This window comes from Passer montanus, unplaced genomic scaffold (assembly GCF_014805655.1).
Source record: "Passer montanus isolate IOZ18808 unplaced genomic scaffold, ASM1480565v1 scaffold11, whole genome shotgun sequence".
Lineage (NCBI taxonomy): Eukaryota > Metazoa > Chordata > Aves > Passeriformes > Passeridae > Passer > Passer montanus.
The window spans coordinates 22474182-22492907 of NW_024357613.1; the positions used below are offsets into that span (position 1 = coordinate 22474182).

General features: G+C 37.2%; 1 protein-coding gene across 9 annotated transcripts in view; it reads left to right on the forward strand.

Annotated features, from left to right (window-relative positions):
* Positions 1-18726, forward strand: part of DST (dystonin) — a 291855-nt gene that overhangs the window by 220882 nt on the left and 52247 nt on the right. For 7 of the 9 annotated variants that reach the window (XM_039726401.1, XM_039726416.1, XM_039726446.1 and 4 more), the window contains 11 exons: positions 3856-4017; positions 4971-5141; positions 6398-6564; positions 8725-8884; positions 9134-9460; positions 9635-9719; positions 10872-11113; positions 12029-12235; positions 16094-16213; positions 16397-16504; positions 18288-18506. In XM_039726401.1, coding sequence (XP_039582335.1) covers positions 3856-4017; positions 4971-5141; positions 6398-6564; positions 8725-8884; positions 9134-9460; positions 9635-9719; positions 10872-11113; positions 12029-12235; positions 16094-16213; positions 16397-16504; positions 18288-18506 — 1968 coding nt within the window. The remainder of the gene's footprint in view (positions 1-3855; positions 4018-4970; positions 5142-6397; positions 6565-8724; positions 8885-9133; positions 9461-9634; positions 9720-10871; positions 11114-12028; positions 12236-16093; positions 16214-16396; positions 16505-18287; positions 18507-18726) is intronic. The other 2 variants (XM_039726455.1, XM_039726438.1) reach the window with 1 other exon arrangement.

The following is an 18726-nucleotide window of genomic DNA, read 5'->3' on the forward strand; positions in this document are numbered from 1 at the left end:
TAACACTTGTTCATTTGAAGGCTTATTCAGGAGATTTCAGATACAGATTCTGACCTGGAAAAGTAAATGAAGCCTTCCATTGAGTATATGACGAATTTGGCTACTGCTGGTTTCTGCTATACTTTGTTTTCCTGTGACTTTGGGACATCTCTGTTACTTTCTTACTGAAGCACTTTATATTTGGGGGGTGGAAAACCTCATATCCAGGTAAAGTCAAACAGATGCACTGATTATGAATGACCTCAGCCACTTCATATCTTACAATGTATATTTTCGTAACTATGCATCTTATGCTAAGGGCAAGTTTACTATTTCTTCAGATTGCTAGTGTTTTTTAAATGTTTGCCCTGAATCTGTGAAAACGGAGGTATACTTGTGTGAATACTTTCAACATGGGGAAGCCACTTAGCAGGCCAGACTGTCTACGTCAGAATCCTCCATGTGTTGGCAAAGGGGAAGAAGATGAAGATCTAAATATTGAAGACTGCTACGTTCCCCAGAGGTCTATCTATGACACTGTGAGGCTGAATGAACAGATCGATTCAGGCTCCAAGGGCAGCCTCTCTTCGAGGCATTTCACAGACCGGACCTTACCCTACAGTCACAGAACACTGGACATCAGTACTTTGTGCTCCAATGGTGCCCTTACTTCTTCCAGTGTTTTTGAGCTCCGGAGCCGTGAAGCTAACAAGTTAGATGAAAAAATGATCTTTGATGCTCTTAAGCTGAACAGTGATATAATTCGGACAGCTGGGTTACCCAAGGTGAAGTCTCACACCGAAAAGAAGGAGCACAGACGATCGTGGAGAATGCTTGTTCCACCCAGCTTTCCAGATTACACTAATAGAAGTGAAAGCTCCTTTAATGAAACTGCTGATCTGTCAGAGGCAGCTAGACTAGGCAAATGCAAATGGGGTACGAATTCTCTTACCTCGGAAGAGGATGATTCTGGTTTATGCAGCCCTCCAACAGAAAGGGAAGATAAACAAGAGACACCGTTAGCAGGGGAGCAAACTCAAATACCAAGTCTGTCTTCTGCAGAAGATATCCATGTAGTAGGTCAGTTCAGACCGTATATCCCAGCAATTTGCAGAGAGCAGCAAACCCCACTGCTTGCAAGCATGAGTCTCCCTGTCAAAGAAAACTGCAGACTGGCTTTGCATGACATTTTACCCTCTGGAAAAGTAAAACAAAACAATGCCCAGGCATGTGAGAGTGATCAGGAGGAGATGGAGGGGAAATGCTCTCACTTACAAAGTTTCAAAGAGAAAATTCTATCACATGAAGATCCTCTTCAAGGTGATGGAAGAAGTATTACCCCTGACAAAAATGAAGTGGAAAATACATATGAAGTTCATGAAAAAACTAAAATACAAGTCACAACAGTAGAGGAGGATTATGTGGATGATATATCTCTTCATGTAGATGTTTATTACACTAATGCTGCTGTAAATACTAGTGACTTGGATTTTGCAAAATATGAGATTTTATCTGATACGGAGGAATGCAGTGTGGCATGTACAGGCTCAAATGAAATGGCATTTTCTGTTCAACAGCTTGAATTAGACAGTACTGTAAACTGCCCAAGTGTTTTCTCAGAGAGAAATAAAGGCAATATCTGGACTAGTGGCATCCAAGACACCTTGGATACAGTCTGCAATGGCCTCTTGTCCAACAAGGTAACTAGAAAAGAAATCAATAGATTTGTGAAATATTTATAGTGTAACCATAAAGATATTTAAAACTCTTAAGTTTTGCCATCATTGCAAAATCATAACTTTGAAAAAATTACTAATTAGGCAGATGCAGTGATCAGTGCCATTTGCATAGCACACATGGGGCGTCCAAAATAGGTGAAAGAGTCAGTGTGGGAAACGAACTGGGGGAAAGTCTGGGGGGGTGATTTGTTACTCCAGCTGTTTAGAGCAGGGCTGTTACTGCCCAGCTGGTGCCTGTTGCTCCCGAGGTGGAATTGCCTCCTCCGTGCTCTGCCTTGCTGCTCGCTGTCTGCGCCGAGTGCGGTCGCAGGCGAAGCCATTCAAGGGCAGCTACGGCCATGTGTTCATGAGCAGCCTTACTCATCAAGGTACAAGCAACAGTATCAGATGGTTGTGGTTTCCAAAGCAGGCAGATTAAAGGCTCACCGCCTCTTCTGAAAGATGCCTTTTGCATTTGCGTGCCAGAAAGCAGATCTGACGTTACGGTAGTGTTTTACAAGCGCAGGATCTTGCAGTGCTTTGTGAGTGGTGGATGAGGTAAGAGAGTAAGGGAAGCTTTGTAATAAGGAAAGGGTGTTTGTCGGGTCTGTAATTTTTTTCTTCCCACTCTGGTTGAAATTTGAGATACTTCAAGCTTTGTTGCTAAGTTGTTCTGGTAAACTTTAGCCTCAGCAATAATTGTAATTTATTTTAAGCTTCTCTCCACAAAGAATGTGTGCGTTTTCAAAGGGCAGATTATGTTGATCAGTCCTCTCTGTGGTAGGACGTTGTTCTCAAACGATGAGACTTTATAGCACATAAAAGAAGAATTTGTTATTGATTCTGGGTTGAAATATTTTTCTGCCTCCTCCTTACCCTACAGTCAAGAAAAACACATGCATTTTCCTTCTTCTAGAAGCAGCCAACTCATTGCACGTTCTCAGTTTTCACGTAACTACAGTCTTGTAGTTTTTAGGGGGTTTTTTGTCTGTAGGAACAAATCGCTAAGGGATGCTTAATTTTTTTAACCCCTCATGTTTAGTGTATTTGGAGAAGCTGCTAGATTAACTTGTCAAGCTGGTGGAAGTGTGCTCAGCCACCTGAGGTCTGCAGCTTCAAAAGCAATCACTTACCACAGTGTTTTTGGTGCAAAAGAAGAGAGTTGCTGGTACATTCAGAGTGATCTCTGCTTTTCAGGATGCTGAGAAAGGTTGCTTTGAATGCACAAAGTGTACACCAAAACTGTTACTGAATGCTGCTATAGAAATTGAAGGATTTAGGGTCAAAAGTTGAGCATTCTTTAGCATTGTTTATTCATTGGTTATTTTTCACTGGCCTGTGTAATTAATTCAGGGGCTTCAGGCCATTTTCTGATCTCATTGACACTTGTGTCAGTACAGCTTAATGCTGCTGAATACAAATGGAGATTTGCATTGCTGTTGCTAATGGTAGTAATCTGGCTCTGAAAAAGCCTAAATACCTGCAGGAGTAAAATAAAGCAGACACAAAACTGCTCAAACTGCTGTTGGGCACGGTCAAAGCCTTGGCAATTAGCAAGAGTATCCTTTGAATGAAAGCTCATTTTCCTGGGTGTCTGCCGGGATACTCTTTCAACAGCATCTGTAGTGCCTCCTCCTCACTTGTTACCATTATAATCTCCTAAACAGATCTTAAAATATCTCTTCCTTCACTGTTTCTTTGACTTGAAACTTTGGCTTTAGTCCTCATTTGGAAAAAATGCCCACTTGTGTCTCTTGGTCTGTGCCGTTTTTTGTTAGATTTTATAGATAGACAATTAAACAGATGAGTTTCTCCAGTCTTCCCCCCGCCCCCCCCCATCAGAAGTTTTCTTTTTTCAACCCCCTAAACTTTCACCGCCTCTATTTTTCTCTGTCCCTTTCCTTCCTATCTAAAACTACTCATGGAAATGTATGCCATTTCCTCTTCTATGATGTATTGAATTTACTCTGTTTAGATTGAGGCTATTCTGTTTAGATTTATTAATGCTTTTTTAGGAAGATCCTGACAAGGAATGGTTTCCTTTCTTCTAGACACCAGTTTTAAGTAACGTTTTTGTTGCATACTGTCATGTAAACATCATATGCATTTTATGACAGAAGTTACCATGTTTCATGTCTGTCTTGGGTTTCAACTGCAGGTATTCCAGAAAGAAGAAATTGAACCCTTACAAGTAAAACAACAGGAAGTAAATTGGTTGGGTCAGGGCCTTATTCAGAGTGCTGCTAAGAGTACCAGCACAGAAAACCTTGAACACGACCTTGAAGATGTCAACACCCGATGGAAGACTCTTAATAAGAAGGTTATTATCTCATATACTATCCTGCTTTTGTTGTGTTCTGCCTTTTGATTATTTGATTGCTGATGTCTTTCAAAATACAGGAAATTAAATATTCACTAAGAATGTGAGCTGTATTTGCTTTACACAATCACTTTTTTCTAAGGATAAGATTTATATTGCTAAAAGCCAGAGGTGTTGCTGTCATTTATGAGGTTTTGCCAAACTTTCTCTAAGTCTGTTCTGGATTTTTATTCAGAAAAGACTCACAGAATCGTGAAATGGTTGGGGTTGGAAGGGATCCCTGGAGATCCAATCCCACAGCTTTGTGTGACTGGTGGAATGTTTCCTTTACAGCACCTTAAGAATTGTATTGCTTGAGACATCAGAAAGTACCATGGCTTTGAAAAACTGGCTGTAGATGTTTTTCTGTACTTTTCAGAAGTCTTCCTTCAGCAGTAGCTGCTGTTGGGACTGGAAAGGGTGGGGAGTAAAAATGGTGCTCATCTTCTGCTCTCTTCCTGAAAGAGTGATGCAGCAGAACCAGATACACCTGAGGTTCACATATTTGCCTTCTCCTTTCCTATTTTTATTTCTCATTGATGGCATTACTGGGCCTTATTAAGAGCTGTTACTTTGAAATCTTGGCTCATTCTTTCTGTAAGGAAAATAAAGACGATCTGAAATGCAAACATCCCATCAGTATATTTCATAGTTCTGTAACTATATAAAGCTTGAGTAACTTGTAAGGAATTACTAGAGCAGACTGATTTACTGGGAGTCAATCTGTTATTTTCGTTGGATGTCTCCAGCCCCAATTAATGAATCCAGATTCATGCTGAATTGTGACATAGTGCTGTTATGAATAGTTACAAAAACAAGAGTATTTATTAGTGATATTGACAATGTTCTACAGATTTTAACAAATTATTTCTTGGAAATAAAATGAATAGGTGAGATCCTCTACTGTTTTTCAGGTTGCCCAGCGTGCTGCACAGTTGCAGGAAGCCCTCCTCCACTGTGGGAGATTTCAGGATGCCCTTGAATCTCTGCTTAGCTGGCTCATTGATACAGAAGATCTTGTGGCTAATCAGAAACCACCATCTGCTGAATTCAAAGTTGTCAAGGCCCAAATACAAGAACAGAAGGTAAGTGAAATGGTTTCAGAATCTCTGTCCTTTCAGTGGATCAATGAGAATAAATTCGCAGTCTTTGGCAAAGCATAATATCTATTCAAGTGTATTACATTACACTGGGGTGTGCTGAGGTGTTTAAAGGAGCCATCTGTTCAAAACTCAAGACTTTGTCCAGGACTGGGAGGAGTGCTCATCTTCTTGGATATAAGACAGAGTGATACTGTGCAATCTGAGCTCTGGATTATTAACATTATCTGCAAAGGATGTTAAAGAACCATTGGAAAAAGAGAAAGAATAAAATCCAGTATTTGGCCATTTGAAAGGTAGGAAGTAAAACCTAGTAGCTTTTCACTCTAGTACTACCAAGTTAAGATTGCAGATTACAGACTTAAAACCTCGGCTCTTGATCTTCATGTGATCATTGTTGGTAATTAATTGGAATCCCACTGGGAAGTGGCCTGTGCTAATGTAGAAACTCTATCAGTGTCATAAACTTGGGGATATTTCGATAGTGGTCATAGAAAAAAGAATGATAATGTAGCTGATAAAACCTACAATTCATGCAGTTGGACTGTGTGGCCCACTGCCACCCAAAGATTTAATATAAAGTTATGGCCACTACAGGTTGTTGTCCTGGGATATGTGTGGTGGCAAAATGTTAGTGTTACCAAAGGCACCTAGGGAATGGAGGAAGGGAGGATTGCAGACAGAGGCACATTTTATTCTTCACAGAGGAGTTAGTGTACTACACTAGACTGGTGAACTCAATTGTATCTCATGTAAGTGATGAGTTGATTATACAATAGTTTTAGTATCCATTTTCTCATCTCTCTATTACCTCCATAATGCCAAATCTGGCAGGGCATGCAGTTTTCCCATAAATGTTCCTATAAAAAGTAACTTAATTCTAAATAGCTGGATTCTCTCAAGGGTGTTATGTAGAACTTTGTGCTCTATGTGTTCACTTTTTGGGCTGCCAAGCATCCATACCTCAGAGAAACCGGGGTTGTTGTTTGGGCTTCATGAAGCTCTGGTGTTCTTAGGGGAACAACTGAGAAACTAGAATGGGCCTGTGTTGGCCAGGGAAGGGGTTGATGTGTGTGTTATGTATGTCTCTTTGATTAGCTTTGTTCACATTTTTATCACAATATAGGCATTGTGATTTAGGTTTTTATTGTTTTGAGGGCTTTTCAAGAAGTCTGCTGTTGTTACGTTTGCATTATTGCAATATTTCCTAATAAGCTGGTGCTGGATTGCTCTCTCTGCAGCTTCTGCAGAAGCTGCTGGATGACCGCAAGCCGACCGTTGAGGCAATCAAGCGCGAGGGGGAGAAAATTGCGGAGTCAGCAGAGCCTGCTGATAGAGTGAAAATCTTGAAACAGCTGAGTTTCCTGGACAGTCGATGGGATGCCTTGCTCAGTAAAGCTGAAACAAGGTACTCAAAAGTCTTTCATGGGTTTGAAAGATGTAGGCATAGCATGTGATGGATGTTTAGAAGCAGCATGTGGAACTCTACACTGTAAAGTACTACCATGCTTTTGATTGCATTATGTCTTTGTGTCTTGATGTTGATGTAAAGGGTCCTCTGAGGGAAAAGTGGAGAAAAGTGACCTGAAGAGATCAAAAACTCCTTAAAAAATGTTTAGTCTAATGTGATAATCTGCTAGAATTAGCTACATATGTATCTTCTGAATATTTTATCTCTGTTAATTAATTAGAATGCAGGTGATTTGAGGCAAGAACCTGTTTTGCAATAGAATCAAGTGCAAATTTTTCACCTAACAAATAATAATGATATTCTGTTGGAACTTCAAAGTCCTGAATTACTACAAACAAGGGGCACTCAATTCTTTAATTTTTTGTTTAATATCATCAATATAATTAGTTTGTGTGACTCAGAGATCATCATAATGTCAGTTGGAGATGCATGCAGGGTGTTGAGCTCCCTTAGTTTTCAAGAAAAAGAAGACTTTAAAGTATATAGATCTATATATTCTAGCAACACAGAAAACCCTATCTCTTAAAAGACATTGAGGTCCACGTCAAGTTCCAGTTGGAAAAAATCAAACCAAATCCATGCACACAGTATCTGTATAATCACAGACTTACATTTATGAGTTGTTGTCAATGTATAAAATACCTGTAAAGTCATGAACTGGAAAGTGTCTGTTAAGAAATCTGTGTTGAAAGGGTTACTGAACATATTTTCTGGGTGGGGACTTGAGAAGGACAGTCTTTTTGAGAGTAGAGAGAAGACTGCATGAGCTTGGAAAAAGGCCTATAATTGAGAGTAAGAGACGACTTGGGAAGTTAAAGAAAAGTTTAAAATGCACAGTGAAGCTTTGCAGTGAAGAACAAATGGTTTTGTTGGAACTTAGAGTAGCATTGAACTCACCTCACTTCTGCTGCCTTCTATTCCTTCTGGTAGCCTATCTTTAGCTGAACCTGTTTTGTTACCTCATACTAATAATAGGATTATTTAATTAGTCAACCACTAATAGACCATTATTTCCTTTTTTTTTTTTTCCTTCTTTTTTATTGAAGGAATCTGACTCATTAGCTAGGGTAAATGTTAATGTCATGTTTAATTTAATAATATCCTCCCAGTCTGGTGATATCTAATTACAAATGAAATTGCAGCTTTTTCCAAGCCATCATTAGCTGCAAGCTTGTCTCCATTGTTCTTTGGCTGGACTCTAGAAATGAAGAAGGAATTTGAGGATGACTTTCAAAACTATGTAGAGTGCCCCACAGAGTGTTCCATGGCTAAGTGTGTCAAGTCTACCTTCTTTATAAGCCTTGGAAAACATAAAATGTAGCTTTTATCTAGAATGAGATCCTCATTTGAAAAACGTTATTGTGATGTTTTCTTGTAGAACAAATCTCTCCTAAAAGTCTGCTGAATGACATTTGTCAGCACTGCTTGTAGAGAAGACTTTGCTGTAATCAAGAGTCTCCTCTGTCGTGTAATAATCTGAACCTGAAGTATTTTAGTTACTGCTTTTCTGTTTTGGATGTCAAGTCGCTGTGGTTTATTAATGATGTCTCACTAACTTCATTGAGAGCTTTTATCCAGGAAAAGAGAGGCAAATTTAGAACCAAATAATTCTGTTGTCGTCATTGAAAAAATGTTTAAAGATGTTTTACAGCACTGAGGAAGCATGGCAGTATGTTCTGGTTCAGTAAAGCCTTTGCCTAACTTTAAAACATGTATAATAGTCAAGGGAATGTAACTTTATGCTTTAAGACAGTTGGAAACTTCAGAACTATCTTAACTGAGTATAAAACAATGTTTTGCTGAATTGAGTGCTAGATTATTTTTAGCAAAAAGTATATGAATAAAGTGATATTATTTTTATTTTCAAAACTGGTATATTAGCCAAATGCCTGGGAGGTGTTTGTTTGGTTTTAATTTTATTTGATTTTTACTTTACCTCATGGCTGTATGTCTGTTTATTTGGTGACTGGCTCCTACAATGAGATTGAATTATTTCTGGAGTGTTTTTCAAAGGATTCAAGGGACTTTTTTCTTTATTAAAACTGTTTGGCACTCACCTCATCACAAAAGATAACCATTCCCTGGGTGCGTTGGTAGGAACCGTCAGCTGGAAGGCATCGCGGTGGTAGCGCAGCAGTTCCATGAGGCTCTGGAGCCACTGGTGGAGTGGCTGACAGTCACAGAGAAGAGGCTTGCAAATGCAGAACCCATTGGAACACAGGCCTCCAAACTGCAGCAACAGATTTCTCAGCATAAAGTAAGATACAAACCACTCACTTGCTTTGGTCATTCTCTTTAGATGCTTCTCTCAAGCTGGCAAAGCTGTTGCACTGTACTCATTTTACCATACTGTTTCATTTTTTTTTCCTTTGTAATTTAAGTTTTACACATTTATGTTGGCAATATGTCCTTTTTTGTTCAATTTTTGTTGAATTCCACTTAAATTTATTTTACATTTTTCTGATTTTCTTTTCCATTATTCCTCGTCATTGAAAATAAAATCTAGGCCCTAGAAGATGATGTCCTAGCTCACAATAAGAGTTTACATCAGGCCATTAGCGCTGGTCAGTCTCTAAAGACTATGAGCTCCAGGGAAGATAAAGATATGGTGCAGGAAAAGCTAGATTCTGCTCAGGCACGATACATTGAAATTCAAGAGAAGAGCAACAGCAGGTCTGAACTTCTCCAGCAAGCTTACAGCAATGCTCAGATTTTTGGGGAGGACGAAGTTGAATTGATGAACTGGCTGAATGAAATCCATGATAAACTGAACAAATTGTCAGTCCAAGATTGCAACACAGAATTACTTGAGAAACAGCACTCTGAACTACTGGTATTTTGATTTCTGTTCATTTCTTATTTAATTCACGTTTTTAATTTTATTTATATCTCCATACATCATTTATTTTCATTAATGTATTTTGTTTAAAATGTCAGTGTGCTTATTCTAAATAAAAATAATATAATTTTTTAGGTCTGTGCTAACATAAATGACCTTTATTCATAGGATCTTCAGGAAGAGATTCTTCTTAGAAAACAAAATGTTGATCTGGCTATACAAAATGGCTTAGAGCTTCTCAAGCAAACAACAGGTGAGAACTTACATAAAACTACAATTTGTCATACTTTTCTTTCTGTACTTGTCTAAGAAAATTAAAGTGAAGCTTGTAAATATGGTTCATATTTACTGGTTAAAGCAATCATAGTTGTTTATTTTAATAAGGTTTGAGGTCAACCTACGCTATGTTTTGGGGCCAATTTTACTTTTAATGTAAGTGAGCAAAAGGCCTTTTTTGCCTGTAGAGAATTTAGTCCTTGAATTCTTTTATTATTTTTAGTGGAAAATTATTCTAGTGAACCTGCATTCCATTCCTAATAGTGAGTTATGGCCATTACTCATAATGGAGTGCTGTTTGGCAGCAGACACAGTAAATTCCCTGCAGGCATCCACAGATGAACAAGATATTAGACTACCTATTACTGAAAGGGGAAGGCTTCAGCCATGGGAGCTGATACTGTGGGAAAAGTTGCATTCCATTTACACACAATGTGTCTGCTCTATAGATCAACATCTGTCCAGATTTTCCTGTACTTATGAAGCTCTTGAGCCCTTTGAGACGTACATATGTTTGTGCAGGGTGGTATTATCCTTTTCTGTTCCAAACTTTGACATTAAATATATTCTACGATGAAATCTGAACATTTCTAATATTATAGCTAATAAATTTCAATGGATTGTTTTTCTTTTAGCCTTTTGAGTTGTGTTTCAGATGGACAGCAATGAGGGTGAATTGTGATCTGAAAATCTACTGTAATTGAAAGTCTAGTTAGTAATACTTACGGGTTTTTTTGTTCTTTGCATTTTCAGTAATACTTCTATATCTTATTTGGCCTTTATAAGAAGTATTGTGAATTTAAGGGTGGATTTTTCTTATAAGAACATTTCTGTTGAAAATTGGATTTAACTCCTTTCTTTGTAATAGTTTAGTAAAGCAGAAAAAAGACAGAAGGGCTGATCCTGAACTGAGGTAAACTCTGTACTTCTGTGGGTTTTAGTGATTTACAATAGTTGAGGATTGGCCTTGTCACCTTGTTTGGGTAATTTTATAAATTAAATACTGAGGTTTCTGTAATATGTGGAGTTCGGGATTTTAGGTTTTTTGTTGTTGTGGTGGTTTTGTTGTTTTTTTGGGTTTTTTTTTATATCTGTGATCATGGGAAATAACATTCCTTTGATATTTTAGGTGATGAAGTTGTGATTGTTCAAGATAAACTGGAAGGCATTAAAGCGAGATACAAAGATATTACCAAACTAAGTTCTGATGTATCCAAGACTTTAGAGCAGGCTCTGCAGCTTGCAGGCCAACTGCACTCAACTCACGAGGAACTCTGCAAATGGCTTGATGAAGTAGAGATGGAGTTACTCTCATATGAAACTCAAATACCAAAGGGTGAAGAATTAAGCCAAGTACAAGAAAGACAAAAAGTAGGTTTTAGAACCTGTGAATAATTTGCTGTTCTGTGATTCATGAGGTCTTGTGTTAATTTATTCTTGATATGAAATAATTTTTGAATTACTAAATGTAACAGTAGTTAAGAATCAAACTTCTTTTCCAGAGTCATCCGTTATAATCACTTATGAAATTAGGCTGAGGTTTATTTTTAGCACAAGAGAAGAACAACATTTTTGTTTTATTTGAGGAGCTACCTAAGACTGGAAAACTTCATAAGCTGTCAAACAAAATTATTTTAGTTCTTTAGCTGTGGCACAGCTAAAATGCTGTAAAGTGTCAGCATTTTAAAAGATATTACTAATTTTGTTTAACAAGATCTGTTTCAAAAGAAAAAATGCAGCGTAAACTGCATGGTATAGAAAATTTTGAGGGTGGAAGTTAAAAAAAATTCAATTAAATTCCTTTAATAGGTGGGAAGTTCTATACAGGTAAAAGCTCATTCTATTGTGTGAATGTGTGCTTGAAATTTAATCCAGTCATCGCAGAAATAATTTGAATTCATCATATTTTTCTATATTGCATTCCAGTTTCATTTGCTGATGATTTAGTTCCTTATGGAGCTGCAGTTCACAACCATCCATTAGTTTGGATGCTTCACAAAGTACTAGCAATTCTTAGAAAAATTTCAGACAGTTATACTGAATAGAGAAATATATTTAGGTTAGATTCTGTAGAAAATTCTCTTAAGAATCACTTACCTTTCTGTCAAACTACTTACAATATCAAAAAGATAATACAATTTAGCTGAAAATAAGTATTCTAAGTTAGCCCTTTGATTTGTGTGGGAAGCATTTCAGTTCTGGACTAATGGAGTAATTGAAAGAATGAAAATTCTGCATATACTGCTATGTTTAAATGGTTTAATTGTTTTAAATGGCCTTTTACAGGAGCTGAAAAAAGAAGCAAAGAACAACAAAGGCTTAGTGGACACTCTGAATGAAGTTGGCAGTGCCTTCCTGGAGCTGGTGCCATGGAGGGCCAGAGAGGGGCTGGACAAGATGATTACAGAGGACAACGAACGTTACAGATTAGTGAGTGACACCATCTCTCAGAAGGTGGATGAGATCGATGCTGCCTTCCTGAGGTCCCAGCAGGTACTGAAAACTCTTCTTTGGACAGTAACTGGACATGTGTACTTGAACAAAAGCTGTCCTATAATAACGTTGCCAAAAGTTTGTTATGCTTGAACTGCAAAAGGCCCATTTGAATGAAATGGGACTCCAGTGTTAAAATATGAATGCCAGAAATCTGTTAGTCTGTACTCTGTTGTAGTTGTCTCCCTTTTTGTTGATGCAAACAACAATATTTTAACTAAAATTGCTGTTTGTAATCTGTGGCTCCTTAAATCGGGGTTTGCTTAAGAACTGAATGACCCACATCTTTTGTACATCATGTTGTGTTAAGTAAATTATGGGCAAAGATCCTGAGCCACCTTTTCTGATATTGCTAGGTCGGCCATACCTTTTAGCAACTGCTGATTGTCTAGCTCCTCTGCACATTAGACCACTAAAACTGGATGACCTTCAGGCTGTAGTGGAGGATTTAAATAACTCTTTTATTAATATCCACAATGCTTTTCTTCTTGGCTTACAAAACCTGAGTTATTTAATATGTGGAGGTTTCTATACATGCACAGAAGTATATGTGGATACACTTTGAGAATTGGGCTCTAATTTTGTCACTAAGTAGTCTCATATTTAAGCCAGCTTATAAATGCGTTGTGGAAACACAGTTTTCCAGTTCAGGCATTAAAGGGGTTTACTAATTAATATTTTCTTGTCTCATTAACCTAATCGTCAAAAATGAAGGGTGATTTTTATTTAATTTTTTTTAATGAGTGATAAGGTGAGATAGATTATACATTGGCTCTCCTCCAGATTTTTTTAATTCCATGAGTATGTTTCATCCTCTAGCATAAGTTGAGCAGTTTTAGATCCAGACATGAAAAATGAGTGATAAGGTGAGATAGGAGATTATATATTGGCTCTCCTCCAGATTTTTTGAATTCCATGAGTATGTTTCATCCTCTAGCATAAGTTGAGCAGTTTTAGATCCAGACATGAAAAGTCCAGAGCTGCTGTTCCACTAGCTAATCTTGCAAGGACACATTGCAGTCTCATCCTATACCCCAACCTCCACTTCAGCGCATCATTGCAATAAACTCCTGTACACCATATCCTGTGATAAGTTTGGGTGGCTTAATGTGCTTCCAGTAAGGGATAAGACACTTCCCATTTAGCTAAGCAAAAAAACAAAAAAAACCAAAACAAAACAATTTTTGGAGAAGCCAGTACTCTTTCAGTTTGCCCTCTGGCAATTTGTTGAAGTACCTATACTATTAAGTTTTGGCTGGAGGACAAAGCTGCCGAGAATACAACGCTTTGGTAGGAGTAAGTGTGGGTTTTGTGTCCTGGACCAAGGTGAGGAATGCAGTCTGTGATACGTTTTGGGTGGCTTAATGTGCTTCCAATAAGGGATAAGATACTTCCCATTTAGCTATGCAAAAAAACAAAACAAAACAAAAAAAACACAACAAAAAAAAATTTTTGGAGAAGCCAGTGCTCTTTCAGTTTGCCCTGTGGCAATTTGTTGAAGTACCTATACTATTAAGTTTTGGCTGGAGGACAAAGCTGCCGAGAATACAACGCTTTGGTAGGAGTAAGTGTGGGTTTTGTGTCCTGGACCAAGGTGAGGAATGCAGCAAGAGACAGAGATGATTAGGCAGAATAGCTCATATGAATGGAAGCTGGAAAAATAATAGACAAATGCAATGCCCAGGGTTTTTAACTACCTGGGCAAAGTGGTCCCAGAATGATAATAGAGATAAATTCAGCTGCATGGTTTAGTCTTCGTTTCTCAAGACTGAAGGCCTTGTTGGGTCCTCTAGTGAAGGAGTCCTATGTGGAAACACAAGGTCATATTCTACCTGTTCTTCACTCTAAAGCAGCCATAGAGAGTGCTTTAGAAAGCATTCATGGAGAAAATCACAGCATCATCATATTCAGAAGTCAATCATTCCTGATCAGAAGAAAATGTACCACAATGAGCTATGCTTGGTTAAACTGGATGGGGATTAAGTTGGTGATTTTATAGTGACTCCAAGTGTAGCTGAGGGCTCCTAAGTAACTGCCGTGTATAATGGGAAGAAAACATTTCAAATTTCGGATGCAGAGAGTGCCAATTTTATGCTTTTTATTCCTTAATTTTTTTTTAAGCATTACAAATTGAAAATCCTATACCTTCAGCAAATTGAGTTTAGAGTTCTTCTCTTCCTCAGTGCAATTTAACTTAGAAGTTTCAGTGCCATGCCTTAATTTTGGCTTTTCCATTAAATATTTCCTCAGTATTATTTACATACCCGGGAATATTTGGTATCAGGAAGTCACATTGCAGTTAGTTTGTACATCTAAGACATTTGAAATTATCTTCTCCCTTTCAGTTGTAAATAGATGAACTTCTGAAAACCTTGATTGTGAACTGTAATTTCTAAAGCCGGGATTTAACTAGCACTGGTGCATGTACTTCATGCTAATGTTTACAGTACTGATTATTTCAGAACATACCTTTCTAGTAGGATGTCACAATATTTAGGACAAGTCTTACTTTCTGTTACTTTAAATGAGAAATGACATATGGTGAAAAAGAATGTTCTGCTCTTTCACATAACAAATGGATTATAAAGGCCAAAAAAGATTGACTCATAAAGAATGAAATCTCGGACCTGTTTCTTTCATTTTGTGGGACTCAGGATTAACCACTAAGACAAGGCTGTGTTAGTGACTAAAGTGAATTCCAGTGATATTAAAGAGCAGGGCTGGTATGGACTACAGCCATAAAGGCACAGATCAGCATATTTTAAAGACAAGTGGGACTGAGAGTTTTTAGAAGATTTCTGAGGAAAGTGTGGGCATCAACAACACAAGTAGCAGGTTCTGACCTAAAACATCCTGACTTTCACAATAACTCGGGGCTATATTAAGGCTCAGATAATTTTGGAGAAGGGGTAGAGTTTTAACAAATTCACTAAATAAATTCTTAGTAGTTTCTACAATGTGCATCCTATACATCCCAGGTAATATTTCTCTATGGCTTAGGCTCAAAGCTGCCCTGGTTGAGTACTGTGACATGGGTGTGCTAAAATGCATGCCTATAAACTTGATCTGAAGACAGAAGGAATGTATGATTTTTTTTTTAATTTGCTCTCACATTTCAGAAGACTTAGATCCCCACATTATTATTTTCATGCTTTTCTTTGCAAATTAGTAAGAAACTCCTTTCATTATATTAGTGCATTTAGGAAATTTCTGAAACACTTAAATGTTAACTATTGTAGTCAGAAGTTAATCTAAAAGTCAGGAGGAAAAGGACTGGCTGTATCCAAATGCTCAAAAAAACCTTTTGCATTTAATCTGAGGCCTAGATTTGGATGAAATCCTGTCTTCTCTAAATTCGGTGAGGTTTTTGTGCTATCTTAGCTGAACTGTGGTTGTTTTGCCTTGATCATTTAATACCAAAGCAGCTCTTCCGATTAAGAGGGTAACATCAAACAACTGTGTCTCAGGATAATTGTAACACTAGCAGTAATAATAAACGCAGAGATGAAAAAGACATGTAAAAGTAGAATAAAATGAAAACAAGCAGTCTAGTTAAAACTCTGAGATTATCATCCTTTTTTATTTTCTTATGACTGTTAGAGAGCTGTAGGCTTTGGAAAAAAGTATTTGCTTCTGTTGCTTTGTCATGCTTATGAATTAAGCTGCTTGTATTACAATCCCTCAGAACCTTTTTGGGCATTTTATTTCATTTATATGAAAACCTCAAATGGAAATTTAGCAGCTATCTTTCTAAAAATTCAAAAATATGCTGTTTAATCTTCTTTAAAATTTTTGAAACTGTTATTCTCATTTCATGTCGGTGGAACTGCTGAACTAATTCTTGTTTCCCTCATTTAGTTTGATCAAGCAGCTGATGCTGAATTTGCCTGGATTGCAGAAACAGAAAAGAAACTGATGTCTCTGGGTGATATTAGGCTTGAGCAAGACCAGACCACTGCTCAGCTGCAAGTTCAAAAGGTAAAAGAAATGCATTTCCAACTGTCATGTTAATTATTGGCCAGCACACTCTCCATCTAGAAAATGTACTGGCATGATTTAATTTTCAATCCAATCATAATAAATGCATTTCAAAACTAGCTTTAGCTCCAAATACTTTTTTTAAGAAATTATTATTCTAACCAACTTTTATTGTGTTTCAAGGCTTTCACTATGGAGATTTTAAGGCACAAAGATACTATAGATGAACTTGTTAAATCTGGGGATAAGATTATGAAAACATGCACTGAAGAAGAGAAACAGATGATGAAGGTAAAGTTTCTTTAATTGCAGCTACAGTGGTAGATATGCAGAAAATGTACAAGTAGAAGGATTCCTATTGTGTCTTTTAAAATACTAATGAAAAAGCATTAATTAAAGTAACTTCCTGTCTGAGGATTATAATGCTAGAGGAAATGCTCTTGTGTATAGCTCTCCTTCCTTCAGGATGTTAAGAGAACAAATGCTGTGTACTTGCTTCTTTGCCTGACACTAATTTGGAGCTGCATTTTTCATCTTCATCCATAGTAAATAGTATTTTAGCCTATAGATGATTGAGTAAGGAGGTGTTACTCATCTGGGTTGTTGTGTGGAATCTGGCAGTTTATCTTCTGAGTTCTTTTGGGTCAGTGGTGCTCTGGGTGTGAGCTTTTCTGTGCCAGATTCAGTGGCTCTGCACCTCAGTGTGAGTCTTTACTTTCATTTCTGCTGATTTCCATGTAGAGCTTGCTTGCGAAGATTATTCCATCCTGTCACAGCCCATGAAAGGCATTCTTATGACTTTTTCTATTACACACATACACAGAGGACCCAATGTCAGGGCTGAAAACATGTAGAGATGGATTTTTCATGTTGGCATTTAGGAAGGATTAGTTGTGGGGTCGGGATTTTTTTTGCTAAGTTATGGTGAGGCTAGATATGTTGTGTGAATTCAGTCCTTCCAATCCATGAAAAACAATGCTTCAGTAATTGTGTTCTGCTGCAGGATCTCTGAATAAATTTGATTTGCTCTTAAGTGAATTTAAAATAGATGAGGTGTTCTGCAATGAAACTGTAGTCATAAGGCAGAGCAGTTTTGTGTGAGTCTCTACTAAATATTTTTATTTGTTAAAAGTACTGTATATCTGTGTGTTAAGGTTGTGTTCTGTCCTCTGGATGGCATCTCTATACTTAATTTATATGCAAGACATAACAAATGAAAGGATAGCTTGTTCTGCCAAAGGAAAAAAAAAGTTCTTCATATTCAATATCTTGCTTATATGTAGTTTTTCCAAGGCTAGGATTTATGTGCATTGTCACGTATAATATTTCATAAACATGATAACATGGGCAGTTTTCCACAGGAAAAATGTAGCTAGTATAGCTAGTTGATACTTTCATTTATTATTACATGCCCAAATACATTAAATTAGTAATGTATAAGCCTTATAGTTCCATCACTATTATCTATATTATTAATGGTAATACATTCTCATTAAGTAATGTAGGCTAACCTGGAAAATAGTGTTTTGTGGTTTCTGTTGCAAGTTTGTAAATGACAGTTGCAACAACACATCCCATTATCTTGCCAGAGTGGAAAAGAAAACCCCACCAAAAAAACCACCAAACCAAACTAAACATACCAACAGATTTTGTGTATTTTTCCTCTTGCTTTGAATCAGAAATTCTGTGGAAAACTTAGTTTCTGCCAAGTGTCACTAAAGATAAGTGTCTGCAGTAAGGAAGTTGGGCTAAGATCTGTGGTCAAATCCTTTGCAGCTTGACTTAGAAGCTCTATGAATAAAGTGTTCATATAAATATAATAATATAATAATAATAATAATAAAGTGTGAATCAGTATTGTTAAATATATTCCAGTTATTTTGCAAGTACTCTGTCAAATTCTGGTCTCCCTCATTGTTGATTCTGTCCACCTTAAACAGTGATACTGTAGAAACATCAAAATTGAAATTTTATTCACTGTGAATTGGTGCTAAAATTATCAAAGAATGTTTGGAAATAAAGGTAAGAGACACATGGGAAAACATACTTTTTAAAAATTAATATTCTTTTGCAGAAAAAAATTGAAAGCCTCTTACAGAAATATGATCAAGTCTGTCAGATGAACTCAGAGAGAAACCTCCAGCTGGAACGGGCTCAGTCTCTAGTTAACCAGTTCTGGGAGACTTATGAAGAGCTTTGGCCATGGTTAACTGAAACAGAGATGATCATCTCTCAGCTTCCTGCACCAGCCCTTGAATATGAAACATTAAAGCAACAACAAGAAGAACATAGGGTAAGCATTTCGTCAGTTTTGAAAAAGAAGGTGTTAAAAACTGGGAAGTATTTTGCTTATAACTGGAGTACTCTGCAAAATTCTTAAAACTAAAAGAGATACTCTTCGATTGGAAAAAAAATTAAACAATAATACAGAGTGTGTACATTTTCAGTCATGTCTGTTTACCAAACTGTACTTGTAAGCAAGAGTCTCTGGGGAAGGCAGCAAGTGATCTGTA